The following is a 23,821-nucleotide window of genomic DNA, read 5'->3' on the forward strand; positions in this document are numbered from 1 at the left end:
ACCAGAGCGAGGACAGCAAAGGGCCACCAAGACAATTAAGAGATTGGCACATCTGACTTGAAAGGAGAGGCTGAGAAAGCTGGGCTTGTTCAGCTGTGGCAGACAAGGTGAAGGGGGAGGCAGAAGAGCCAGGCTCTTCTCAGTAGCACTTGGTGCAATGAAAGGGCAAGAGCCAGTAGCCACAAACTGAAATACATAAATTCCATGTAAATATAGAAAAAAAAAAAAAAACCAAAACCCAACCTTTTTTTTTTCCTCTTTAATAATCACAGGGGTGGTCAAACAGGGGCCCAGATTGTCCAGAGAGGTTGTGGAGGCTCCATGGATGGGAGAGCACCAAAATTCTGACTGCACATGGCCTTAGCCTTTGAACTGAGGGGAGACAGCCCACTTCTAGATGACACTGCTGCATGTCCTTGGCCACAGACTGAAGAAATGACAAGCAGCTTTGAGAGGGCATGGTGAGCTTGCATGCATGTTACTGGGCTTTTTTGCTGCAGGTGTGCTCTGTGTGAGTGTGTAACCAGCATTGCTTAGAAGGAGCATGTTCTGTCTCCTCATTATTAGGGGGAGTTTACATGCTTTTGCTCATATCAGTGCCTGAAAAGTCCCCACACTCCGCCTCCAATATGAAATAAAGGGAGGGAGTAAGTGGCTTATTATGGTGCTTCTTATTTTGCTAAAATAAAGTGGGTTTTGAGACACAGGGTCTTTTTTGGTGCTGGTAACTCCCACCCTGAAGTGTTTTCACAGTTCAGAAAGCTGAGCATTACCTCCAAATGCTACTCTGTGGGATGTTAGTGGTGATAATGTGAGACTTGTTGCATCTTAAAAGATTTGTAACATTAGACTGCAGGATTGAGCTCTTGTGGAAACTATATTGCTTAGATGTGCAAGGGAAGGACTACTCCCAGGAGGCCACAGGCTGTCTTTATGCTTTGAGGAATTAAAGCATCTGATCCAGGATACTAGCATGCAGAGAAATGGGCAGCTGCCACATTTTTCTAGGCATGATATGCCTGTGACAATTACATGCCCATCCTCCACTACAGCACCAAAACATGAATACAAGCAAGGCATGGCCTGAAACCCATTTAATCATTTAAAGTCTTGCGCCTGAGCCCCAGCTCCCTGGCAGGTAATACAAAGGCCCCTACCTGAGCAGCTGCTAACAGGAAAGTATTTTTGTTGTGGATTGGGCTTGCCTTCTACCTTTGTCACCTCAGAGCTCAGTTGAAGACTGTTCTTGTTGCAGGTGGCTGATGCTACAAACAAACAAAAAGGAATGAGCTCCATAGATCTCCAGTAAAGGACACTCACTAACTGAGGATGGTCACTCCCTGCTCCAGGGGCTGAATGTTGGGATTCAGCTGTCTTGGCTGTTGCTGGGGGCCTGTCCTCCCAATCCTTCAAGGAGCTCACTCCTGCCCCCCACCCTGCTCCCATACAGTGAAGCTGCACTTAGAGGGGGACACAGTTTGGCTTCTCAATTCCCCCATGCCAGAAATTATCTATGGATCTATCTATCTCACAAACTTTGAGGAGTGGCCAATAGCTTGTATTTAATGCACTTAAAGCAAAACCAGGCAGCCACATGCTGAAGTACGTAGCCTGTTTGCCTGAAGTATACTTGGGAGGCCCAGGTTTTGTCTTCAGAGGATGCCCAAGTGTTTTGGAAAGAGGAGCTGACATGGGTGTGCTCTGTCTTACAGCTATAGTACCTCAGGTAGTGGAAACAGCCTTGAATAGTATTTCAGAGCCTACTCAAGCTTCAGCCAGGCAGCAGACCTAGATGTGACATGCAGCAGATGAACAAATAGCTTTCAAAACTTATTTTATTTTCATGCATTTACTGAAACAGGCAGAATCCACATGCAACTTGCAGAAGTGAGGCACCATTCCTCATCATCTCTCAGAAGTAGGTCAGAGGATCATCTCTGGTTTTGCCAGTCTGAAAACTGACAAGGCTGGGACCTTGGTTCTCATGAGGAAGGCTCTCAAACACCCTTAAGTGGACATAGTTATCATTGCAAACTTGGACCTAGAAACCAAAACAGGAAAGTGAAATTTTAGGTGTATCTCCATTTTTACTTCAACAGCTCTTAACCCAAGTCTGGATAGTAACTGGTAGGAGAAACTGTCTACACCTGTAGGAAACTAACAAAAACTTTCAGACTCATGTCAATGGAAAATGAATAGGACCACCTGGGCATGGAAGCACCAGAAGGCACAAGAGGAGAAAGGTTTTGATGGCATCATGTTTTGGACATCAAGATCCCAGCACAGCAGCTCACAGCTTCTTGGGACACTCAAGGTAGGAGACAAGAGACACTGAGAAAAATCTTGATGACTCAGGGGTGGGGCAAGATGCAGAGACAGTGTCAGCTCCTAGAAGGTACAGAAAGATCTATCCAAAACCAGCACACAGTCCTAAGAAGCAATAACAACCTCCTGAAAGCCAGGAACTGTTGTCAGCAGAATTACTGCAAACACATCAGCACCTGAACAGACAACTTGACACACACCTTGATGCTTGTGGGAGTGAGTGTGAGTGCCTGAAATAATTTTTATGCTTGTGGGAGTGAGTGTGAGTGCCTGAAATAATTTTTAAAATAAGCTCACCTTCCCCACCAGAAAATCCTCACATAAAGACCTGCTACAAAGTTGTGCATAATTTCACACACATAGAGCCAAGCACAACAGGTGCTAAACTCTCACTGTGTGAGGTATATAGTATTAACAGAAAGTTTACTGCCTTAGGCTCTAAGAGGTTTTTATATGCTTTCTGGTGGCTGCGACGTGGCACTGTTTGTTTCGGTCTGGATTACATCTCAGCTGTAAATCTGTTGGTAAAATACTAGTGATGTGGAAAATTCAGAAGTATAAATTAATCTTGTGACAGAATTCATTCCAGGTAATGCTAAAATGAGTAACTGTTTCCTGTCACTTGGGAAAGAAGAGACAAATCATCCATTTTTCAGTGTTATAAATGGATTTCTTCCAAGTTCAGTAACATGTCAATCATCATTTCTGAGTAGTTTGGTCATGAGGTTTAGCATGGACAGCAGACAAGTATTTTACATTGGCTAGGTCAGCAATAAGATGGCACTAAGGGAAGAAATGCAACTGGGAATGACTTCTGGCTTTACTGCAGCCTTCTTGTAAATTGTTACTCTTCATTACTTAGTACTGTGTCTACAAAGTGAAAGCACATCTCACAGGAGCAAGGGAAGGATAAACATCATTCATGTAAGACTCAGACTAGCCATGTAATAGGTAGTCTGTCAGTACAATCCCCTGGTGCCCACATAGCAGAAATAATCGTTAAGAGTTATTCTAAGGAAGGACCTGGGAAAAAAAGGTTTGGCAGCTTCTGTCCTTCCTGGGATCAACTAAATATGAGAAGCAGGGAGCAAATGCTCAATAATGTCTCTGCAGAATTACTATCCCCCAAACCCTACCCACCCATTTCTTTAATAAAAAGATTCTGACCCTTGTCAAGGGAGCATATCCTACCAAGCATATGTCTGCACACATGTAGGGTTAAGATACAGCAGTTGCATGCAATGTTTGCTCTACTTCCAGAAAGCCAGCCTGCCACTAAACAATGCTTTCCAGCCTTCACTTGCAAAATATGCAATTTACTCACAGAAAGCTGCCCAAATCCACAGGTAGGGTTTTCTAGTAGAGGATGAATGGCACTATCAGAGGGTTCCAGATTAAGCATTACCTGTTTCTCCTCCGCAGTGGAAAGGGGGTTTTGAAAATACAGAAAGAACTAGCAGGCAGGCTGTACCTCTGCAGCACATAGAACCAAAACATCAACACACATGCTTACATGCAAAACTAGTCAGTAGACTGTGAGATGCTTGCATTAAATTTTTTTAGAATTAAATTAAATTCACCCTAACAACTCTCTGTCAGATCCTCGGGCTGACTTCAGATTCATCATAGTAAACACAACTGGAGGACACAGAGGCAATAGGAAAGCTACTTTGCCTTGAAAGGAAACAGGAGAGCAGAATTATGACTAATTTAAATAATTTGAGCTGATAAGGCATTCTATAGTCTTTGAGTAAGATGATCCTAAGAAAGTTATCATTCACATCTGAAGAAGCACAGTGCCTGTTTTATAAATTTTTACATTCCTGTTCTACAGTAATGCCAAACAGGAATTTTATAAGCATCTGGAGATAGTCCCTGACTCTATCAGTCACATCAGATGGTTTTCTACTACATTTGCTTCTCTTTCTTGCTATAAGCCACTATGCAAGTCACCTATATTGTTTAAATACAAAGCACTCCCTCCTACAATATATACAAACCTTAATAAAGTAGTTTATCCCAGCAACCACCTGAGTCCTATACACTATTGCTTTAAAGATGTCATAGGTCTTGTTCTCCTTGCTTTCAAATTGTGGCTTCACCTGTAGAAAGAAAAAGAAATATGATTGGCAGGTTCATATTTAGGCTTTTCTTTCACACCTACTACTCCAATTTTCATCCTTTCAAACAGAGGCCCTTAATGAAATAAACCCAGAACCCCCAGAATAATTCAGTTTACGCCAAGACCTCCAGCCCTCTTTCCTAGCATTACCTCCAGCATTCTTTAAAATCCTGTTAGAATTAGACTGCCTAGTTGATTCTTCCCCATCCTGAAAGCTGTCCAGCTAAACTGTCTCCTGCTCAGCAGAGGGAAACTGCTACCTGCTGCTCTTTTAATTCTTTGTCAAAGGAGCTAGGTACCAAGCCGTGCTCCCTAGCAGGGTACACCCCATGTCAACCACACTGTTACACAGCAGTGCAGGACAGCCCCCCTCGCCTGGAACACCTGCACCCATGCCAGCAGGGAGGCTGCAGAACCCTGTTATGTTTCACAGCCTCAGAGCTGCACTCGATCTGTTTAATGTTTTTCTTTAAGGACTTGCAGTGAACAGGGTTATTTGAGAGTATCAAGACAACCACCTGATCAAGTAGTTCCAGAAAGTTATTCTAGTGCTGGTGGAAGCCCTGCAGCTAAATCTGTAATTTAAACTAAATACGTCCTTAAACATCTAGAACTGTGTAAAATACAACAACTGTAAGTTACAATGGTCCAGGATTAAGCTATATACTTCCATCTCCCAAACTGGAAGTACAGCCTTTACACTGCGAGACAGAAATCAACACCCAGACCTGCATAGACATCATCAGTCCTTCACCATGTAGCAGCTGCAGGTCATGTAGTTCCAGAAGAAACAATGCTCTGTGCTGACAGCATTCACGCTCACAGCTCAGGTAGATGTGTTTATGCACAGTACACAGTTTAAGCCCTTGTGGATCTTAAAATTCGCACAGTTGAGACATCTACAGACTTTTCACATATATATTTAAAAAAAAGAAAAAGTGTAACAGTTTTTCCTGAAACACACAAAATGTAGGGCAAGTTTTAAGTTCAGCAGCAATTACAGTGATACTGTCCTCTCAGAGATGAAATATTCCTATAATTACTAGGCTGAAAGGGCAGGAGGGTAGCAAGGGAGATAGCTGTGAGCAGCGGTGGAAGTCTGGCCAGGTGTCTGAGGTGTAAAACAATCACTGGTACATAAATCATGACTATAGTTTTTTGCATCTGATGCGACAAATTCCCTACAGAAAGGCAACTGCAGCAAATGTAACCCGAAAATTTATTTCTGTCATCTAGAAAGCATAAACAATCTTTTGCAGGCTGGGTAACAGCCTCTCCTCTGCACATGATGCCCATGCCAATGGCCTGATGCATTCCAGAAGTCAGGCAGAGAAGCGCAGCGTCACTGGGCAGCCTGCTCAGGCAGCCCCCGGGAGGGGCCAGCAGCACGTCAGGGCTTCTCACCACCCGCCTGTTTTGCAGAAGCACACAGAATTAATTGGCTTTCTCAGCACATCCACCTACAGCTGGCTGCCACCCCATGGCATTCCTTCCTAGCAGGCACATCCTGAACAGCACGCTAGGAACATCCAGATCAACTACTTCCAGACAGTCAGAAATTATCCAATTCATCATATTCAGGCTCGTCATGATCTCTTACTCTGCTATTCTTCCGAGCAGCTTCCACGAGGTTTCTATACCAGGGAACCGACAGCTATACTTTCAACTCGGGAGCTGCTAACTCTAGCACACCAGGGAAACTTCAATTTCCAACCCTCTTCCAGCTGGCTGGGTCTGGGAGCTCCTAGGATGCTCTTGACTGGCAACATTTGGTACATATTATTCTCTCTCAGAACAAAACAAAACAAAGCCAGCTCTCTCCAATTTTACCACCTCTCCCAAACCCTGACCACTATGTCCCCCACTTGTTATTTATTGACAGAGCCTTCAGTAAAATCAGGCAGGCAGTCAGCTCTTTAATCCTCAGAGGGAAAAATGTAACATTCCTAAGCTCTTACCTAACAGCTCCTTAAACCCAAAACATTCCTCAGTTTTAGGCAACGGCTGTAAAACAAAAAGACTGAACAAATAACATTCCCCAGCTCACTAAGGAAGACTATAGACAAGGCACAGGTATAAGTAAATAATTATGTAATCCCAAGAGCAGATAGAGCTTGGGCATCCCAAGGTCTTCAGATGCTCTTCACAACTTTGCTCAAATCATATGAATTGCTTCTCTGCTTAGCAGAGCATAAAATCCCACAGAATTGCATCATTAACGGCTGACACCATTATCTGGCCAGAAGCAAAGCAGGACTGCCCCAATGTAAAGTTTGTCTCCACAAGAATCTTTTCCTTAGAGAACTATACCAAAGCCTCTGCAGTGGAGTGTAAACTTTTTCAAAGGAAAAGGACCAGGGAGAGTGCTCTCCCGCACTCAGCACAAGGCAAAAATTTCACCTTGCAGAAACTAAAGAACAGAGAATAATTTGTTTTCATTTTCCTGAAGCTACTGAGAACAGAGGAATACCAAAATTAAAGTCAGTCCTCTTCAGGAATCGAACAGAAAATCTGTACATCTGCATTTCGGATTCTGTATTTGCCCTGTACTTTGTGAGAATTAGCACAGCCTGAAACGAACGTTCACATTTCTAAACACGTGTTCACTCACTGACCGTTAAGCACAGTGGTTTCGTCTCTGATACATACTGCAATAAGGTGGGATCTTTTGATCACCCATAACACAGCCTAGCATTAAAAACACAGCTCAGTATCTGGCATGCTATGCTGTCCTAGCAGTGTTCAAAGGAGGCCCTTAAGATATTTCCCAGACTCATGAGTCAAATTTCACAGCCCCCAGCTAGCAGGAGACATTGCCCTCCCTGTCTTACACATGAGGAAATAAGAATTGCAAATACACAAAGGTGCCACAAGTCCTTGCCTAGGGTCTCCCCTCCATAGGTAAAAAGGAATTTCTGATCTCTGCAAGTGCTGCTCCTTCAACTACTTGTGCCAGCATAGGATGAACACTGTTAAGTGCTCCCAAGCGATTCAATCGGTGTCCCCCAAACAATTTTAGATAATCCTTTTCTCTTTCTGTTCTGCAGTAAATTACCTCCCCTCTGAAAACCTGTTATCACCACCCCCCAACACATACTCCAGCTCTCCCCCATGTATGCATGCCCCACTCTGGCAACCCCAGCTGTGGCTGACCTATAAAGCCCTACAACAGAAGGCTCAGAGGAGCTGAGCAAGGGTCATGTGCCTTCGAAACTCAGAAAATAATGCAAGGCGTGACTGACAGCAGCTTCTGCAAAGAAGCTGACTTTATCTCAACACAAAGGGGATCAGAGCGTGTTCATTTTAGATAAACAGCTATGTCAGCTGAGTGGGTCAACTGGTGGTGTAACTCCCTGAGTTCCTTAAAAGAATGCAAACACCTCCCTAAGTCAGCCAGCCCAGCATGGGAACACAAGATGGGAGACACAAAAGGAGCTTTCACATGCCATGTTGTTCCGCTCCCACACTTCAGGATACACTTTATACTCTTTTAAGAGCTGCTGCACTGCAGGGCGTTAGAGCATCTACAGAGGTGTTGTTCACACAGCTGCTTCCAGGACAGGACCGCTGCCTGTAACCAACCACCACGGCAACTGGACTCACCCTGCCTGCCTTGTGCCAAGCCCCCCTTGCCCCACTGGCTCACCAACAGCCCCAGCATCACAGCTGTGACTCTAGAAAACACCAGATGCCAGCAGAGAACATGCTGTTTATCCATAGCCTTGTCCCGCATCTTTTTTTAGTGCATACTACCACATGGTTTGTCCTATCCACGTCCTTCAGTAAGGAATTCTACCAGGTAGAATCTTCCCCCTTCAAATACACCACCTTTAATTTCAAACAAGCGACCTCAGTGCTGGCATAGTAGAGCTCGTCTTTGAACTACATGTAAACATGAACTGAAGGTAGCCAGTGCTATGCCTGGCTATGGACAAGGATGAGACAGAGAAGTTGTTTGCCTCAGTCTTACCTGTACACTGCCTATGCAGAACGCTGAGAAAATACTTACTGGCAATCAAGGAGATTCCCATTTTCAGCGCTAGCTTCTTCAGTTTAAACACTGGTTCAGTATCATCACCTGGTCTCCCAGCCTTTACCCAAGCTTCAGGACTCAGCCCTTTGCACAGAGAGAATTCGTCTTTAGATAGGTCACAACTCACCTGGTTAACGATATGCTGGACTTCTGGAGTAGCAGGCTTGGTCTCAGATAAGCCCCCAGGCATCATCGTGGCAGGTAGCTTCTCTGAAATGATGGGTGGTTCTGAAGAGGGAAGTTTAGCGCAGTCTGAGCAGAGTCACCAGGCATCTCGTATATATACATATACATGTGTCATGGAATCATATGACCTGTAACATATGGAGCCTACCATTACTGAACTGGAGAAGGAAAGAAAAGGGGGAAAACAGGGAAAAAAAGGCAATGTAAAGCACTGATAATATTAATACTAAATGTAAAAAGCACTCTAAAACCTTAAGTGTATATAGTCTCAAGGTCAATAAGAAAAGCAAACAACAGCCTCCAGCCACCCACATCTTAAGATAGTTGGTTTGGGCTGAAACTAGAACCTCTTGCCTCTCCACCCATGTGCAGATGACTAGTCTGTGCACTTAGGAAATAGATCAAAGTCACACCCAGTATTTCCCAACACCATTCAAGATTAGAAGCAAGCATGCAGTAGCTTCCGTAGTGCAGGTCCCGTTCAACTTGAAATTGTATTGTCTCAATATCCTACCAAGCGGGAAACAGGAGCAGATGGCAATTTATTTTCAGTGACATTTACTTCCCTCTGCCTGACCAGAAAGGTGCCAAGGTAAACACGAGAACCAGAAGGGGAAAAAATTAAATCCTAGGTTCAGGTAAGTACTGTAAATAAGTTATTTCTGCTTCTTTTCTATCAAACCTATAGTTGCATTCAGGCAATCATAATAACAACTGAATATGCAGTACCATTTACATTTTTATTGAAACTCTAGTGCCAATTTCCTGGAAGACAAAGTACGATCCCTCTCACTACATTAGTTGTGTGTGCACAATAGCTGTTCTAATTTCAAGGTACTTTAATTTCACACACTGCTGAAAGATGTAACATGCAGAATATATAGTCAGAAGTATTCATTTTGCAATTACAGTCACAGACATATGACATTGTACATTCATAAATGGTCATGAATATGACTAAGTTCAAAACACACGCAAGCTACTGAAGAAAAGCTAGCAACTGTTAGCAGCCCTACCCAGTAAGGGAGAGCTAACACTTCAAGACCCCAGAAAAACTACTCCCCTTCAGTATCCTGCCATCTCCCTTCTCCAGCAAATGGGAGGAATGTTGTTCCAGAGCCAGGACCAGGGAAGTAGCGACAGACCAGATAATTTTTAGTCCCTAGGGTGGGTACATGGGAGGGGTGCAATGAGAGTATGTGCTGCACACAGGCAATGGGCGTTTCTGCTGAAAGCAGCAATAGGGAATTCACTAGAAACAAGCTAGAAACAAGAAAACACAGCAGTGGTGACCATGCAACACAGACTTATTGGTGTCCTAGCCGGCCTACTGGCCCTCCTCACAGATGACAAGTGATGCAACAGACTATAAACAAGTACTTCTTATCTAACTTCAAGGCCTGTTCTTGGCTCAAAGGACCTGAGATTGAGAAATTGGGGCTGTAAGGGCCCTAAACTCAACTCAGGAGCATGTTACCGATAAGGATCTTGCAGAATTTCCCAAACTTGAGCAGCAGTGTTATGGGAGTGGATGAAAGGCATTTGAGGAAAAACAGTTGTCCTGAGACAACATCTTTCTGAACAAACAGAAAAATGTGCCCAGTTCTTGGAAATAAAGGGAATGGGAGGTGTTAAAACTGGAAGTCTGCCACTTTCTCCAAATTCACCGCTCCAGATGAGGAGTTCCTCACAGCCCAATTCGCAGAGTTAATTCAAGCTGATGAGCTCAAACTCCATCTTTTGCACAAGACCCTGCTGACTCACTCAAATGCTGATCATCTTCCACCATGTTCCTACCATGCATCTTATTCACACAGCAGGACAGATGAGCTAACTAACTGGAAGAGCCAGCTCCCCCTACTGAGGCCAGAAGCCACAGAACACGTCCAACAACCATGCAGCACCAATGCTAAACCAGGATATTTTATAAACTTCTCCGCTCACCAGGATGCACTAACTCCCCTGGCAAGGGATGTTGGTAAGATCCCCAAGGTAGTACTACCCCCCTGGAGAACTCTTGATTCTGATTAGTAAGAAATACACTGAGCACAAAGACTAGGAAGATTAATTTATAATCTTGGAAAAACTCTAGGTGTGAAACTAAAGATGTTAACGTTGCATGGAAATCATTCATTGGACTCCACATTCCTGGGTTTTCTGGTTTTTTAGTTCAGAGCATAAGAACTTTCCCCCCACCCCCAGAACACACAGAGTTGTGCAGAAGGGAAGGGAAAACAACACTAATTGTTGGCAAGCTGACGCTAAAGTTTACACAGGCCAATCGGTCTGTTTTCTTTCCACAGGAGTGCTAATAGCCATCGCAAAATCCACTGATATTTCTAAGATTGGGACGTAGTACTCATCCTGCACACATAGTTCATGAAGTCACTTTGAAATGCTGACGTTTCACAGACCTGCTATCAAAGATCATCAGTGACTACGCGCTATCCTAGGCAACCCTCATCTACACCTCTCTCCATTAAGCTTTGGATGTAATGGAACAGCATTTGGAACATTGCCTTGAAAAGAACAGCTGTCCCCATTCCATTTCTTGCACAACATCGACAAGCTAGTGAGTGTCTCCAGTATGAGACGCGTTTGATATTACATACCATTCCAGCCTACACTCACCATTTGCACAGATGGCAATTTCTCTTCACATAACTGTACTGCTGTTAACTTGGAGAATCTCTGCTGGGAGAACAGTACTAGTACTCTTTACAGTTTTAAAGCTGAGTAACATCTTGCACTATGTACTATTCCAATAATAAAGAAACAAATCTTTACAGCTTGCAGGCCACTACTCTCTGGTCGTATATAAGCAATTTTAAGAAGTAGAAGCAATAGTCAATAAAAACACCAGTACAGAAACAAAACAAAGCAAACGAACAAACAAAAAAACCCCAAACCCCAGGGTTATCTATTTATGAGTTATTTTTAAAGCAGAAATTAAGCCACCTCTGTAGAAATTATTGTGAAAGCTAAGTCAGTAGGTCAGTCTTCTGATTTCACAGTGACAAGACACATAATCGTGACTGGATGAAATGACACATGGTCTGCACCATTTTAAGAGCTGCTGAAGGAAAGCAGCCCTCCATCTACCAATTGAAGATCTATTTGTCATCATCACAGTAACAGCCTTGACTTTCAACATGCTAGTCTGCAAAAAAGGTTTCCTCTCCTGCTACCCACTCTGATTTCAAAAGATTTCTGACATTGTACATCAACTGGGATTAATAGAAACCTGAACTTCAGCAGCACAAAGTTACCATATCCCCACCTATGCTGAGCCTGTGGTACCAGTAAAGAGCCTCTTCCACTCAGTCTGCTTCAAGACAGCCAAATCCTATCATTAAAAAATTCTGCAAAGAGATTACCTACTTCATCACTCTCAAGTGCCTACAGGCTGCATAAGACAACAGCACCAAGTGCCAGAAAAAACCACACCTCCTTCTATTTCACAGAAAGAAATAAGTAGTACATGCTCGAGAGGACTTTCCAAGCAAGCAAGATCTGCCCACCTATATTCACCATTTCTGGAAAGCCCCAGAAAAAGGGCAAGCCACCTGCAGGAGATCTAGGCTCTGGGCAGGGGCATCAGTTGTGCTTTTTGTTCAAGTGCCTTTACTTGCAGAAATAAAAGTTAGAACCAGGAAAAGAATGAAATCCTGGTATTTGTGGGGTCCATTATTTGATTCACATATGACATCAAGCAGCCCAGTAATTTTGTGACTACCTTGATGGCAAAGTTGAAGCAGGATTCAATCGCAGACTAAGCATGATCCTAGAATGGACAGGGGTCACTAGACACAGAGATTTTACCTGCCTTTGTTTAGTGTGGCCCACAGCTCATACCAAGGCCATTTACATACCATCACAAAACATCCCACTTCACAGGCAGATCTTAAGTACTCAAAAAATAGCAAAGCCATTTTTTCCTTCCCTGTGCCCCAAAGCATGGCATGCAATTCCAGTTACTCACCTTAACGTTCCACTAAGTTCAACAGCAAGATTCAAACAGCCTCTGATCCAGGTGATTTGCCATGTACTGTAAAAGATATCCCCCTGTGCTCAGAGCAAACTAAATAGCGTAATTCAACTTCTTAGCACAACCCTCTGTATACAAGCTGCAAACACCTGATGAAGGGATGTTTGGGACTTAGAAGTCTTCTTATGGTATGAGAAGTTTTTCACATACAGGTTTGTATAGATCTACTCATTTGGCCTTTTGTTCAAATGAAAAATAGAGCTATGTTGGGGTTGGGGTTTTTTTACATAGTTTTCTCATAACAAATGCTAAGCTGAGCTACTGCAAAAAAAAAAATCTGCATATGTATCACATCCATTTCACAGGTCATTTTTCACAGCACGTGCTTAAGTGAAGAAGTTTTCCCACAACAGCTGAGCAAACATCTGGATGGATAGAGGAGGACAGTGATTAATTCTCATTACATTCTCTAGTTTCTACAGAAATACAATACAAGCTTAAATTTCAAGAGTATTGATGACAACTCTATACACACTGGCAGAAGTTTCTATCATACAACTGGCTTAAAAGGAGAATTTGTCTCCACAGTTGTAGATCCAAGCCCTGGAGAGAACCAATATTTTAGACGCCCATATTAGAGGTCAGTATCAAGAGTACCAACTTTGAAATCAAAACTAACTGTTCTCAACATCTCATTAGTGGACCATCTCCTGTAGAAATTAGGTTACTGGCAATTCAGCACACAGTTCTGAGCAGTATTTGATTTCCACTTCGAAGATAAACAATTATAAGAATTTAAGAGTTGAAGAACAAACATGTTTTCTGCTTTCAGAGTTGCAGAAAAACAATGAGAATACTTCAAGAGTGAGACGAGCGCTCCAACTGGAGTAAAGTTCTGCTTAGAGCAGTTGCAGTACCTTGGGGAAAAAAAGGAAAAAAAAAAATGAAGTTTGAACATTAGGATTTACATCCTCAAAGACTTAAAAATATATTTCTGCCTCACTGTCAAAGAAAAGTGAGACTAAGTGACTCTGCTGCCTAAAAATAAAGGCCACCGAGTAGTTCAAGTCTCTGCTGGACAAACAACTGTAAAACAGATGATGCTGCACACATTTTTGCCAGCTGTCAGTAACACAGGTACATTCCTCCATTTACTTCCCACCCCCTGTATATGCACAGCTTTTAGGGATGTGAGAGTATATAGTAATTTCAGTGTGGTTACTGAATTCCAAGTGTTTGCAAGATGGGGCCTGTATTTTTAAGGCTCTGCTCAAGTTCAATGGTTCTTAAAGACATATCACTAAGTAATAAAAACAGCTGGCAACCCAGCAGACCTTGTCATTTGACTGTCAGTCAATTAGAGTTAGTAAAAAAATCAAGGTATAATTACAGCAGTGCTGCTTTCCTCATACTTAGCCACTTTTAAATGCTGTGTTACTGCAGGGTTGTTGCATTAAAGCTTTCTAAATACAACATTATGGCAGAATCAACAGCATCAGGCATGCACAGCTATTTTCTCAGTTCAAATGCAATTCACCTATAGAATTAAAGGTTCAGAAGGAGGGACAAAATAGGGTCACTGGGTAGTTAACTGTCTCATTCCTGAATGAGACATATCATATTCAACCCAAAGTGGTTTTAATCGACACCATGTTCCCAATCTAAAGACAAAATCCAGAACTTGGTAACGCAGACCAAAGGACAGTATGCAACAGATGCTGCCTGTCAGCATTGTGGGAACAGTGCCAAACCTGTATCCACATGCAACTCTGAACCAACGCTGCTAGTGTTGAGTAGTTCAGAACAATGCTGGTAGCTTCTTACTTTCAGGGATGCTGAACCTACACTTGCCGATCATTCTGCAATTCTTATTTCCTTTCAGAATTTAGTAGATTATTTGCACAAACACACCAAGTTCACTCATAGTTTAGAAAGCACCAGTTCAGGGAGAGCCCTGTCCTCCCTGCTCAGAGCTGGTTTTTACCATTTCTTCCCCTCTAGGACTGCTGTAGCTGTAGAAGTTCAAGAAAGATGCCAGTTTCACATTCCATTTGAAAATTATTTTAATACTATAAAACTCATTTGTTCACATATTTTGTACAAAAGATGAGTTGTTTTCTCTTAATTACAGGAGAATCATTTCAACCTTGAGATTTCAGCTAAGTAGGTCCAAAACAAAACAAGACTGGGTTCTACTGGTTCTGGAGGGTCCCAATACAGCTCACCCAAGGTCTCTTTCCAGTTCGGCTCTCATGGTTATGGACCACCTTGATGGAAAATACCCCACATCATTGACTCTTCGGAGGCTTGTAGTGAATTCGGCAACGCTCATTAAATACCTGAGACACCAAAACAGAAGAGCAAAAGCGAATCAGCCCTCATCCAGGAGATGATCAGAACTTCAGAGCTAGTTCAGTCAACTATCTCTTCACGTAGCACCCATCTCAAGCTGGCCAGCCCTGCTGTACCAATAAATGGTACTTACCAAGGCATCTGTCTCCATTCACCTTCTCTCCTGGCTTTAGCGAATCCAATGTTTGCAGCCTGATGCTGGGGGACTGCACAGCACTAAAAGTTTCCTCCCTCAGATAAGGCAGGCTCATAATCCTGGTAGTCTGTTATCATCAAAGATGCTGATGCCTTTTTTTTTTTTTTTTGAAAGAGGGAGGGAAATTATCAGTGGAAGTCTCCTGACCAGCTGTGTTCTGTTAAGTTCACTCTGGCATTCAAATTTGGACACTGTATTCTTCTCTTTCCTGAGTAAACACATTTTACATTGTCATGACAGCTAAGAAGAGGTGCAAGGGCTCTTGGAAGCCACATTCACACTTTTAGTTATCTGACCGCAGGTGCTGATGCTGCCAGCCCTCCTATTGCAAAGGGCACACTGCTTTCACCTCACTCACCTCTGGCATCTTCTCTAGGCAAAATTTAGCACACAGAACTAGAGACTGAAGATCATGTTTATTTAGCTTGAACTGCAGGCCTTGTCAAGCAGACTGCTTACCCTAAGGAGGGACAATAAATGTGACTAAAGTAAGGCAGTCTGAATCAAAAGCACAACACATAGGCTCACACCAAAGTTACAGGTGCTCCTTACAAGCGATTTAGTTATTTATCGTTTTGGCTCCAAACTTTGTCCGGCACCATGTCCTGAAAAGCGACACGAGCACCACCTAGCACCAAGTTGAGGCACTGGCGGTTATTAGTTCCCCCACCAGCACTCCTGCAAGAGCACGTTTTGTCGAGCTGTCCAGGGACTTTTCAGATCCAAATGCCTGTGATCGTCAGGATATCAAGTTTCGTGAACTCTCCCATTGGCTTCACATGCAAAGTGAGCAGTCTTGTAATTTCGCATAAGTTATGCATCACTTCATATAAATACATTATTTTAAACTGTATCTTCCTAGAATCTTCTACAGCTGATCTTTTTCAGAGTTCAGAACCTATGGCAATTTCAGCAAAAGTGATGTTTGGAGCATGCATTAGTTTTAGCATTGATTCTTAACAATTTTTGAGTCATTTTCAACTTCTTTTCAAATTTAATTTAAGAAACAGACATGTATTACAAACTGCTTCATATTGCAGAAAACAAAAGTTGTGATATAGTTTCACATGCACACAGCCAGCCTGTCCCACTACGTTACCACATGCAACGGACGCCTCTGGAAGAGTTAAGAGTATGTAAAGGTCTGAGATCCCGTAAGTGATAGAAGGAAACTGTAGAAACTAAAAACCACAAAGGGTTCCCATTCAGAAGCATTTTAATACTAAGCAAATTGCACCATTTTTGTCCACTGTCTGTCAAAGACATTTTAAGGGCATATATGTCTTAAAGGGTACTGGAAATATACTCTAAAACACTGTAAAGGTCTCTTGCATCAAACAACACACAAGCTTGCTATCATGCAAACTTTTAAAGCGTTTTTAACAGTAACTCTGCAGCCTATGGAAGGAAGATCAATACTGCAATCTTACTAATACTGCCTCCTACTTTTAGGATCACTGACCTACAGATCTCAGCGTGTTAGTCAGGCCAACTAACTCCATTGGTCTACCTGTGAAGTGCTACTCTCATTTTTCAGACAGGAAAAACACTGCCTGAGAAAACTTAACATTCATGTCGCTATGTAGAAGTTTGATTTTGCTGTCTTTTACATATTAATACAAAACACTCCAAGGATAAACTCCAGCGTGGAGGTGCTGTACAGAGACTAGTGCAAGTGTCTTGTTTTGGAAGTCAATTCCCTGTTTGGTATCAGCCAAACAAAATTCCACTGCATGCACTTCTATAAAGCAGCATCTTTCTGTATGCCACTATTGCTACAGCTACCCAGAGTAAGTGTTTGAAAATAACCATTTCCTAATCAGATTTTTCCAATCAGTTTTCTGTTGGTTAAGGTTAACGTAAATACATAAGTGTACATTCCAACGAAAAGTCTGCAACAGTAAAAAAAGAGTGGAGGTCCTCACCTGCAAACCAATAACTACTCCCATGTAATAAACTGCATTCGGTCCACAACTATGACTGGTTGGTTCCAATTCCTTCAGTGACATATTTTTTACAGGCAGCTAAATGAGACATTTATGCCTATATTCAGAGGGTGACAATAGCAGAGCTAGAGAAAACCCAGAAATACTTTCCTCTTCAAGCCCTACTCTAAACACTAGCAGGCTAAAATATCCCTGCACCATTCGTACCTCACTGTTTATGAACTCTCCATCTTCAGGAAAAATCAGACATTTTTGTCACTAGCAAAAGCTTAATGCAGCTACAGGACATCACTGGCATCAGTGCTAAGTTTGGTGCCAACTCTGGGCTTTGGAATAGAGATTGGGGGCGGGGTTTGTCCCCCTATAGCAGACGCGTCATAAAATATTTGCCACTGGTGATCTGCAGCATATTGTTAAGGCTGTGGCGTTGCTTAGTCATATCTGAGCTGGTTTCAAATTCATTAAGCTTAAGGGTATGATTAGCTTTTTCAGACAGTACAGAGGTAGTACTGACGGCAAAGCATATGTGGAAAACCGTGTAAACGTTCATCTAATCAGCCTGCATTGAGCTGTATTGTGGTGACTAGACCTCCAAGAATAGGCAAGACTTAAAGCTGTATTGCCTTTACACTGATGCAATCTAGGGGACTAAAATCCTGAAGGAGAGATTAAAAAGGGAGCTGCAGATTTGCAAAAATCCTTTTTGCATTTAGAGGGGGAAAGAGGCTCTCTATACAGTATTGAAAGCTCTGAAAAGCTACAACAAACCAGAAAAGGATGCTAGATGTGAAATGCTGCAGTGATAGAATAAAGCAACCTCAGAATTTAAGCTCAGTGTTGAGATCACTTTATAACAAGATAGCATCTGAGGCCATCAATCCAGAGGGTGATCTGCCCCTTCTCTTGATACAGGAGAGCAATGGCAAGCCTGCCCTTTGCACCAGGGAGCATCAGTCCAGGCCTGCAGAAGCTCCATCAGGAAGAGGTTCAACTTCTACAGCCCATCCTCCTCTGGCCTCTGCTCAGAAGCGTGATCCGTACCAAACACAGCCAAATTTGAAAGACTCATCTCTCTGACATTGTTAGAGGCCCAGCAAAGCTTTTCAGACAGGCCACCACAGAAAAATCTACAAAGTCCTTAGCCACTGGGCAAGGCAGAGGAAGGGACCTACACAGGGAGTACTCCACGGTCCTTCTTCCCCCCTAAATCAGATGCTTTTCTTTCCTTTGCAGTGCAACTGAAAAGCTTTGATATCTGCATCCAGAACTGGGGAAATGACTGGTGTGAAACATTTCCCCCAGTACTGCCCTCACTTATTTCTAATTAACCTGCCTCACAAGGCACCAGTCCTGCACGTCCAGTGCAGGGCTGTCTGTTGGGACAGAACATCATCACTGTTTTAAATGACTGAGTACCTTCCAGCTTCTGTCGTTTACCACTTCTTCAACATTCAGCTCCGACTGCATCAATTTCAACTGCAGAAAGTAACAGATAAAAGAGATTATTGTCAAACAGGCCTCCTTGCAGCCTTCAGTATTTACTACCATTGCAACTTACTAGATCACAACCCCAGTACTAGATGCGAATCCCCTCCGATGGTGCAAACTGAAGGGCATGTGTGATCATTCCGAAAGCCTGGCCCTTCCATTCAGCCAATACTCGGGGCAGACTGAAGTCTGCAAGGGCACGGTGAAGGCAAACTCACAATGCAAGCCTGGCAGAAGTAGCTCCTGATTACTAATGCTCAGTTCTTAAATATTGCCCATCAAGATTTGCTAGCAATTAACAGATTAACATTAATGGCTCCACAGACAAAAATAACTATGCCTAATTCAAGCCCTTGGCACAGGGAATGCCACTGCTGGGGTTAGCTCTGCAGCCTTGAGTTGTCATTCTTCCACACGTGCATTACTAGAGTCATACAGGGAGCTGGCAGCAAAGCTAGGACTCAACACAGATCTCAGATGCTGGATTTAGAATTAAGATCATAAAGAGATCCTTTCCACTTCCTTTGCCATCTACTCTGTGCACTGACCAAAAAAGGGTCTACAAGAACAGATCACGGATGTTCATGCTATCTGAACCAGTTAGTAAGTTACGTGATCACAGTAGGACAAATCAGGTTTACACAGATGCAAAAGCTCTGGCAAGAACTACCACAATACACAGTTCTTGAGCATTCACTTGACCCATGAGAAATATAAGAATCTCTTTGTTTCACACCTATTAGAAACTCCAAGGGGCAGGTGTGACAGATGTGTTTAGATGACCTGCGGTAATTTGACCCTGCCACGAGGCCCTGAAGCAATAGTAACAGATAAAAGAAACCATCTGCCATTTTTGCCTACCTACATTTAGGATGTATTTTTGTTACAGTCTTTAACACAACAGACTAAGAATCAGAGTTTATCCATTTTAAATGCATGATTCCAATTAGAAAGATGGTAAACAGGTGCAAGCCAAGACAGCAATTGCATCAAAAACCTTCCAAGTAAGATGTCCAGACACACACAGCTACTACAGTTGTTGGATGGACTTTTACCTACTCAACATGACTTCAAACTGTTTGAAATAACAATCCAACATCCACAGAGTGACTAGATGACCAGGATTAGTCTCTACAAAATAACCACTCAGAAGATCTGTAGCAGTTCAAAGAAAGGTTTTTCCTGCTGGAGTATGTGAATAGGTTTACGATCATCTGGACTGTGACATTAATTGCCTTTGAAGCCAAGCCTAAGCAAAACTACTATTTTAAGCCTTTTCCTTAGAGTTGCAGACCTGAACAGCAATATAGTATCAATCAACATGGCTATACAGGGGGGTTGCTGTTGTTTTTAAAACATGCTCTGATATTTTAACAAGCCTTACTAATTCACTTGATAAAGCTAATAACCATTATGCTGTATGTTTTGGATTTCCAGAATTTATTTGGTTGGATATTTTATGACACCTCATTCAAGTAAACTAAGATGATAACAAATTAATACAATAGTCAAGTGATGTTTTAATGTACGTGCATTAAAAGAATTGGCTGCTAGACTGACACTACTCCAAGTTTTCTTATTCAATGACCCCAAAGTAATAATTTTGGATAAAGTCCTCCAATTTGTACCATTAGCAGGATGAGAGAAACACAACAAGATTGCAACCAAGTGAATATACATTTGAAATGCGTGATCTTAAATGTAGGAGGGCGCAGGCACCCTATGGACACCTCATAAAGTCCAAGTGCAAATTTGAGATCATTTCATCAAAAGATTTCTGGGATGTTTCCAAATCATGGATTGCTTTTAAGACTTGAAATCACCTCCAATTATTAAACACTATCATTGTGATCCTCCTAGTGGTTTCAGTGATAGGTTTGGGGCTCAGCAATTAAGTCATTTAAAGAACTGGCTCTGCAAACAAAATTCGTAGGAAATACTAAGCTACCATTGTAGTTTTCCAAACTAAGATGGATGCTTGTTAGCAGTTCGATAAGTGAGGCTTGAAGAATAAAACCACTTGCTGCCACCCAGTTCTTTAAATCTGAGCTCAGGACAGAGCACTTCTCTGAAAAGCACATGAACAAACAGTTCACTCACTCAATGCCTGGGAAAAATCAGATTATTGAGTTCAAATCATCCCCTCAGGAAGCTCTTTTGCTTCAACTGCATCACCATCCAACTGCTCTTTGAAACAGGGGCTACAATAGGCTCCTCTTGGAAGTACAGGTGTAAGTGAGGTAGTTCAGCACTGCAAAAGCAAAATTTCAAGACCCATCTCTTCAAGTCTTATAGGACTGCAGCAGAGAAAGCTGCACCCAGGATATAGGGCCATATATATATATGTGCGTGTGTGTGTATATATATATATATATATATGATGGTAGAACATCTGGCTGTTATGAGAAGAACTCACTGTTACATTGGAAACTCAAAGGCACCATTTTAGAAACCCCGGTTAGACAGCCCTCAACAGAGGAAGGCTCACTAAACTGCTGAACACAACAGATACACCTAGGCAGCGTATGCAAAAAAAGCAATAAGCAAGCAGTCTTATTTGGTATGTGCTGCAAGCATATGGTATGGAACACGAGTCATACGGAGCAGGTCTGGAAGAGAAATCAATGGAAGAGTTCACATCCCTACTGATCTCCACTCCTAGAGCTACACCTGCAGTATCCCTTCCCCTACAAAGGGGGCCCTGGAATGGCAGCACGAACTTCAGCAGGGTTCCTTTCTCCACTTCTGATACTCCGTCTAGATCACCTCTGCTCACCTCTGGTGAAGTACACTTTCCGTCCAGAGGCCAGAAGGTTGAGAGGGTGTTTTGCACATTAAAATTCCTTATGCAAACCCGGAAGTCTCTCTCACACCATCACAAGGTACTCAAAAAATTAATCCAAGAAATACTAAACAACAACAAAGTTGGTTCAGTGGAATTCAAGGTTGCCTGATAGCTCCTTATAGAGGACAGGAACTCCAGTTAACACACCAAGTAAGATATACTCATTTTACAAGATCTCAAAAAGACAAAATGAACCTTCAGGCATTCTGAAAGCACCAAGCAAGCCCCAGGTAAATTGTACGCTACGTGGTGTTAATCAGCAAAGGTTAGAGTCCACCATGGGGAAGTACACATGTTTTTCTATGGCATTTCTGTAATAGGATCTCAGAAAACGCTCCACTTGCAGGATAAAAGCTGCTCTGTCTTGAGGGCTAGGGGAAATGGTTCTCACAAACCCAGCCAACAAGAACCTCAGAGAAGACTGCCCGAGTCAGGATCCACTCCAGGTTCTCTCCATCACACTGGTCTTTCCATTTGGGAAAGATACCCTCTTCTTCCTCTCTAAGCGATCTCTAAAAAGCTCCACCACTCACCTTTGTCTGCTCTTTCCTGAGTTGCTTTAATAACGCTACGTCATCCTGGGCCTTTTCCCTCTCTTCTCTGAGAGTTTTCACTACACTGGAAGTCTGAGCAATGCAGTTTTTGATGATTCTCTCTCTGCTGGTGTGAGCATCCATCAACTAAGTGGGGAAAGAAAGAACGTCACAACAACTCAGCAGAGAATAAAAACCTCTGAGTTACAAGTTGAGAGAGAGACTTTCTAAAGTCAAGGTATTGCTGTGCCTATAGAAATCCCTTTGACTCTATAATTCAGATGTTGGAAGCAACACTGCTTTCAGCAGCAGCCACCAACCTGATCAAAAGTCAAAGATACACATGAGCAGGAGTCTTGTAAAGTAGCACAAAAAGCGTGCTAGCACCCATTTTTAGAAGAAAGAAGTGGACTAGGCTAACGCAGTGTACCTCAAATGATCGGTATTGCGGAACAAATTAAGTTCCCCACGTGGTTTTAAACTCAAGTAGCTGTTACGTGCATGTGGTTTAGAAGCGTAGAGTTGTCAAGCATGTCAGTTACAGACACATAAAGCATGACATATAAAGGCAGTGGTTTCCTTAAAAACTGAGGATGCTTTACTGGTCACTGCACACTAATAAAACATCAGGAATTGTGCTGAAAGTCAAAGGAGCGCACACTCACAGACTGGTACAGCTCTTTACACGTCTGGCCAGCATCAATTTTCCCCACAAAGGAAGCCGTTGGAATCGTAGTGTTTAATTCGTGGACGATTCTGTCATCGATCGTCCTCATCACCCTGAGCAACTCCTGTATTGAAAAAAATAAAGAAAAATTAAAAAAAAATTGCTTATATCTCTGAGAAAAGCCTACTACAAGAAAATTTGCACGATTAAGCCTTTTAAAAGAAAACTAAGTAGACTGCTTACAAACAGCAAAAAAACCCCACACCAAACGAACAGTTTCTGCGCTGGGGTATGCGCTGCAAACCAACTAGCCTCCTTAGCAGCGAAGGCCGAGGTGGGGGGTCAGAACTAGTCAGTGCTGAGTAACTAACAACCCCCCGAGCCCCCCCGGCCCTGCTCGCCCGGATTCCCTCAGGAAACCCACCCACCCTCCCCAAGGCCCCTTCCCCTCCCGTTAACGCTTCCAGGCGGGAAACTGGGCACGACCTGCAGCAAAACAGCAAATTTCAAATTTTTAAAAAAAACGAACCAAACACGATTTTTGGGGGGGGGGGGGGGAAAGATGTTTAAGAAAAGAGGTCCGGTGCCCCCACCTCCGCCGACCCCCTCACACGAAGACCCGCGCCGTACTTCACCTTCCCTTAAACAACGGGAAGGCTCCCACGCCGCGGGACCCCCCCGGGAAGGAGATTCCCCCCCCCCCGGCCTCCCTCCCTGTCAGAGACCACCGCGCTCCCGCCGTTGGGGCTGAGGAGAAGGCCGGACACGCGCCCCCTCCCCCCCCCCCCCCCCCCGCCCCTTCCCGCCGCATCCCGATCGCTGTGGGGAGGGGTGACCTCGCCGCCCGCCCGCGCTCCCGCGGGGCCGCGCAGCGTTTCCAGGAGGAGGAGGAGGAGGAGGAGGAGGAGGAAGATGAGGAGGAGGAGGAGGAGGAGGAGGAGGAGGAGGAGGCGGCGGGAGCTCGCCGCTCGCCTCCCCCCCTCGCCTCCCTCCCCAGCCCCAGGCGGGTTACCTGAAACTCGGCGAAGTCCTCACAGCTCGCCGCTCCGCTGGGCGCCGCCATATTAGAAAGGCCGAGGGCCGCGGCGGCGGCCAATCCAAGAGGGGAGGCGGGATGACGCGCACGGCACGGCGGTGGGC

At 43.5% G+C, this 23,821-nt stretch overlaps 2 protein-coding genes across 6 annotated transcripts; both read right to left on the reverse strand.

Moving 5' to 3' along the window:
* Positions 1-1,817: 1,817 nt before the first annotated feature.
* LOC128144948 (cystatin-A-like) lies at positions 1,818-18,624 on the reverse strand. 3 transcript variants are annotated; one of them, XM_052794445.1, is made up of 4 exons: positions 18,565-18,624; positions 8,608-8,794; positions 4,326-4,427; positions 1,818-2,041 (listed from the first exon to the last, which is right to left on the reverse strand). In XM_052794445.1, the coding sequence occupies exons 2-4, from the start codon at positions 8,671-8,673 to the stop codon at positions 1,913-1,915; spliced, it is 297 nt and encodes a 98-aa protein (XP_052650405.1). In that variant the 5' UTR covers positions 8,674-8,794; positions 18,565-18,624; the 3' UTR covers positions 1,818-1,912. The 3 variants fall into 3 exon arrangements, with proteins under 3 accessions (XP_052650405.1, XP_052650404.1, XP_052650403.1); XM_052794444.1 differs by lacking the exon at positions 18,565-18,624 and adding an exon at positions 8,979-10,165; XM_052794443.1 differs by lacking the exon at positions 18,565-18,624 and adding an exon at positions 8,918-10,165.
* MIX23 (mitochondrial matrix import factor 23) lies at positions 13,086-23,816 on the reverse strand. 3 transcript variants are annotated; one of them, XR_008236273.1, is made up of 6 exons: positions 23,694-23,816; positions 22,680-22,805; positions 22,015-22,161; positions 18,565-18,624; positions 14,880-14,993; positions 13,086-13,571 (listed from the first exon to the last, which is right to left on the reverse strand). XR_008236273.1 is itself a non-coding variant. In XM_052794440.1 (5 exons), exons 1-5 carry the CDS (start codon positions 23,742-23,744, stop codon positions 14,943-14,945), a joined length of 435 nt encoding a protein of 144 aa, XP_052650400.1. In that variant the 5' UTR covers positions 23,745-23,816; the 3' UTR covers positions 14,700-14,942. The 3 variants fall into 3 exon arrangements, 2 of the variants coding, with proteins under 2 accessions (XP_052650400.1, XP_052650401.1); XM_052794440.1 differs by lacking the exon at positions 13,086-13,571 and having other exon boundaries at positions 14,700-14,993; XM_052794441.1 differs by lacking the exons at positions 13,086-13,571; positions 18,565-18,624 and having other exon boundaries at positions 14,700-14,993.
* Positions 23,817-23,821: the final 5 nt, after the last annotated feature.

The sequence above is a fragment of the Harpia harpyja genome, chromosome 8 (genome assembly GCF_026419915.1).
Source record: "Harpia harpyja isolate bHarHar1 chromosome 8, bHarHar1 primary haplotype, whole genome shotgun sequence".
In the NCBI taxonomy this organism is placed as follows: Eukaryota; Metazoa; Chordata; class Aves; order Accipitriformes; family Accipitridae; genus Harpia; species Harpia harpyja.

Excerpts from the sequence above, each read along its gene's own strand:
- MIX23 (XM_052794440.1), bottom strand. The coding sequence starts at position 23,744 with ATGGCGGCGCCCAGCGGAGCGGCGAGCTGTGAGGACTTCGCCGAGTTT. Across the intron at positions 18,625-22,014 it reads TCAGGAAAGAGCAGACAAAG|TTGAAATTGATGCAGTCGGA; the intron begins GTGAGTGGTGGA and ends TACTTTCTGCAG. Across the intron at positions 14,994-18,564 it reads TAAACGACAGAAGCTGGAAG|GTATTTAATGAGCGTTGCCG; the intron begins GTACTCAGTCAT and ends TTGGTGTCTCAG.
- LOC128144948 (XM_052794445.1), bottom strand. The coding sequence starts at position 8,673 with ATGATGCCTGGGGGCTTATCTGAGACCAAGCCTGCTACTCCAGAAGTC. Across the intron at positions 4,428-8,607 it reads TCCAGCATATCGTTAACCAG|GTGAAGCCACAATTTGAAAG; the intron begins GTGAGTTGTGAC and ends TTCTTTCTACAG. Across the intron at positions 2,042-4,325 it reads GGATAAACTACTTTATTAAG|GTCCAAGTTTGCAATGATAA; the intron begins GTTTGTATATAT and ends TTTGGTTTCTAG.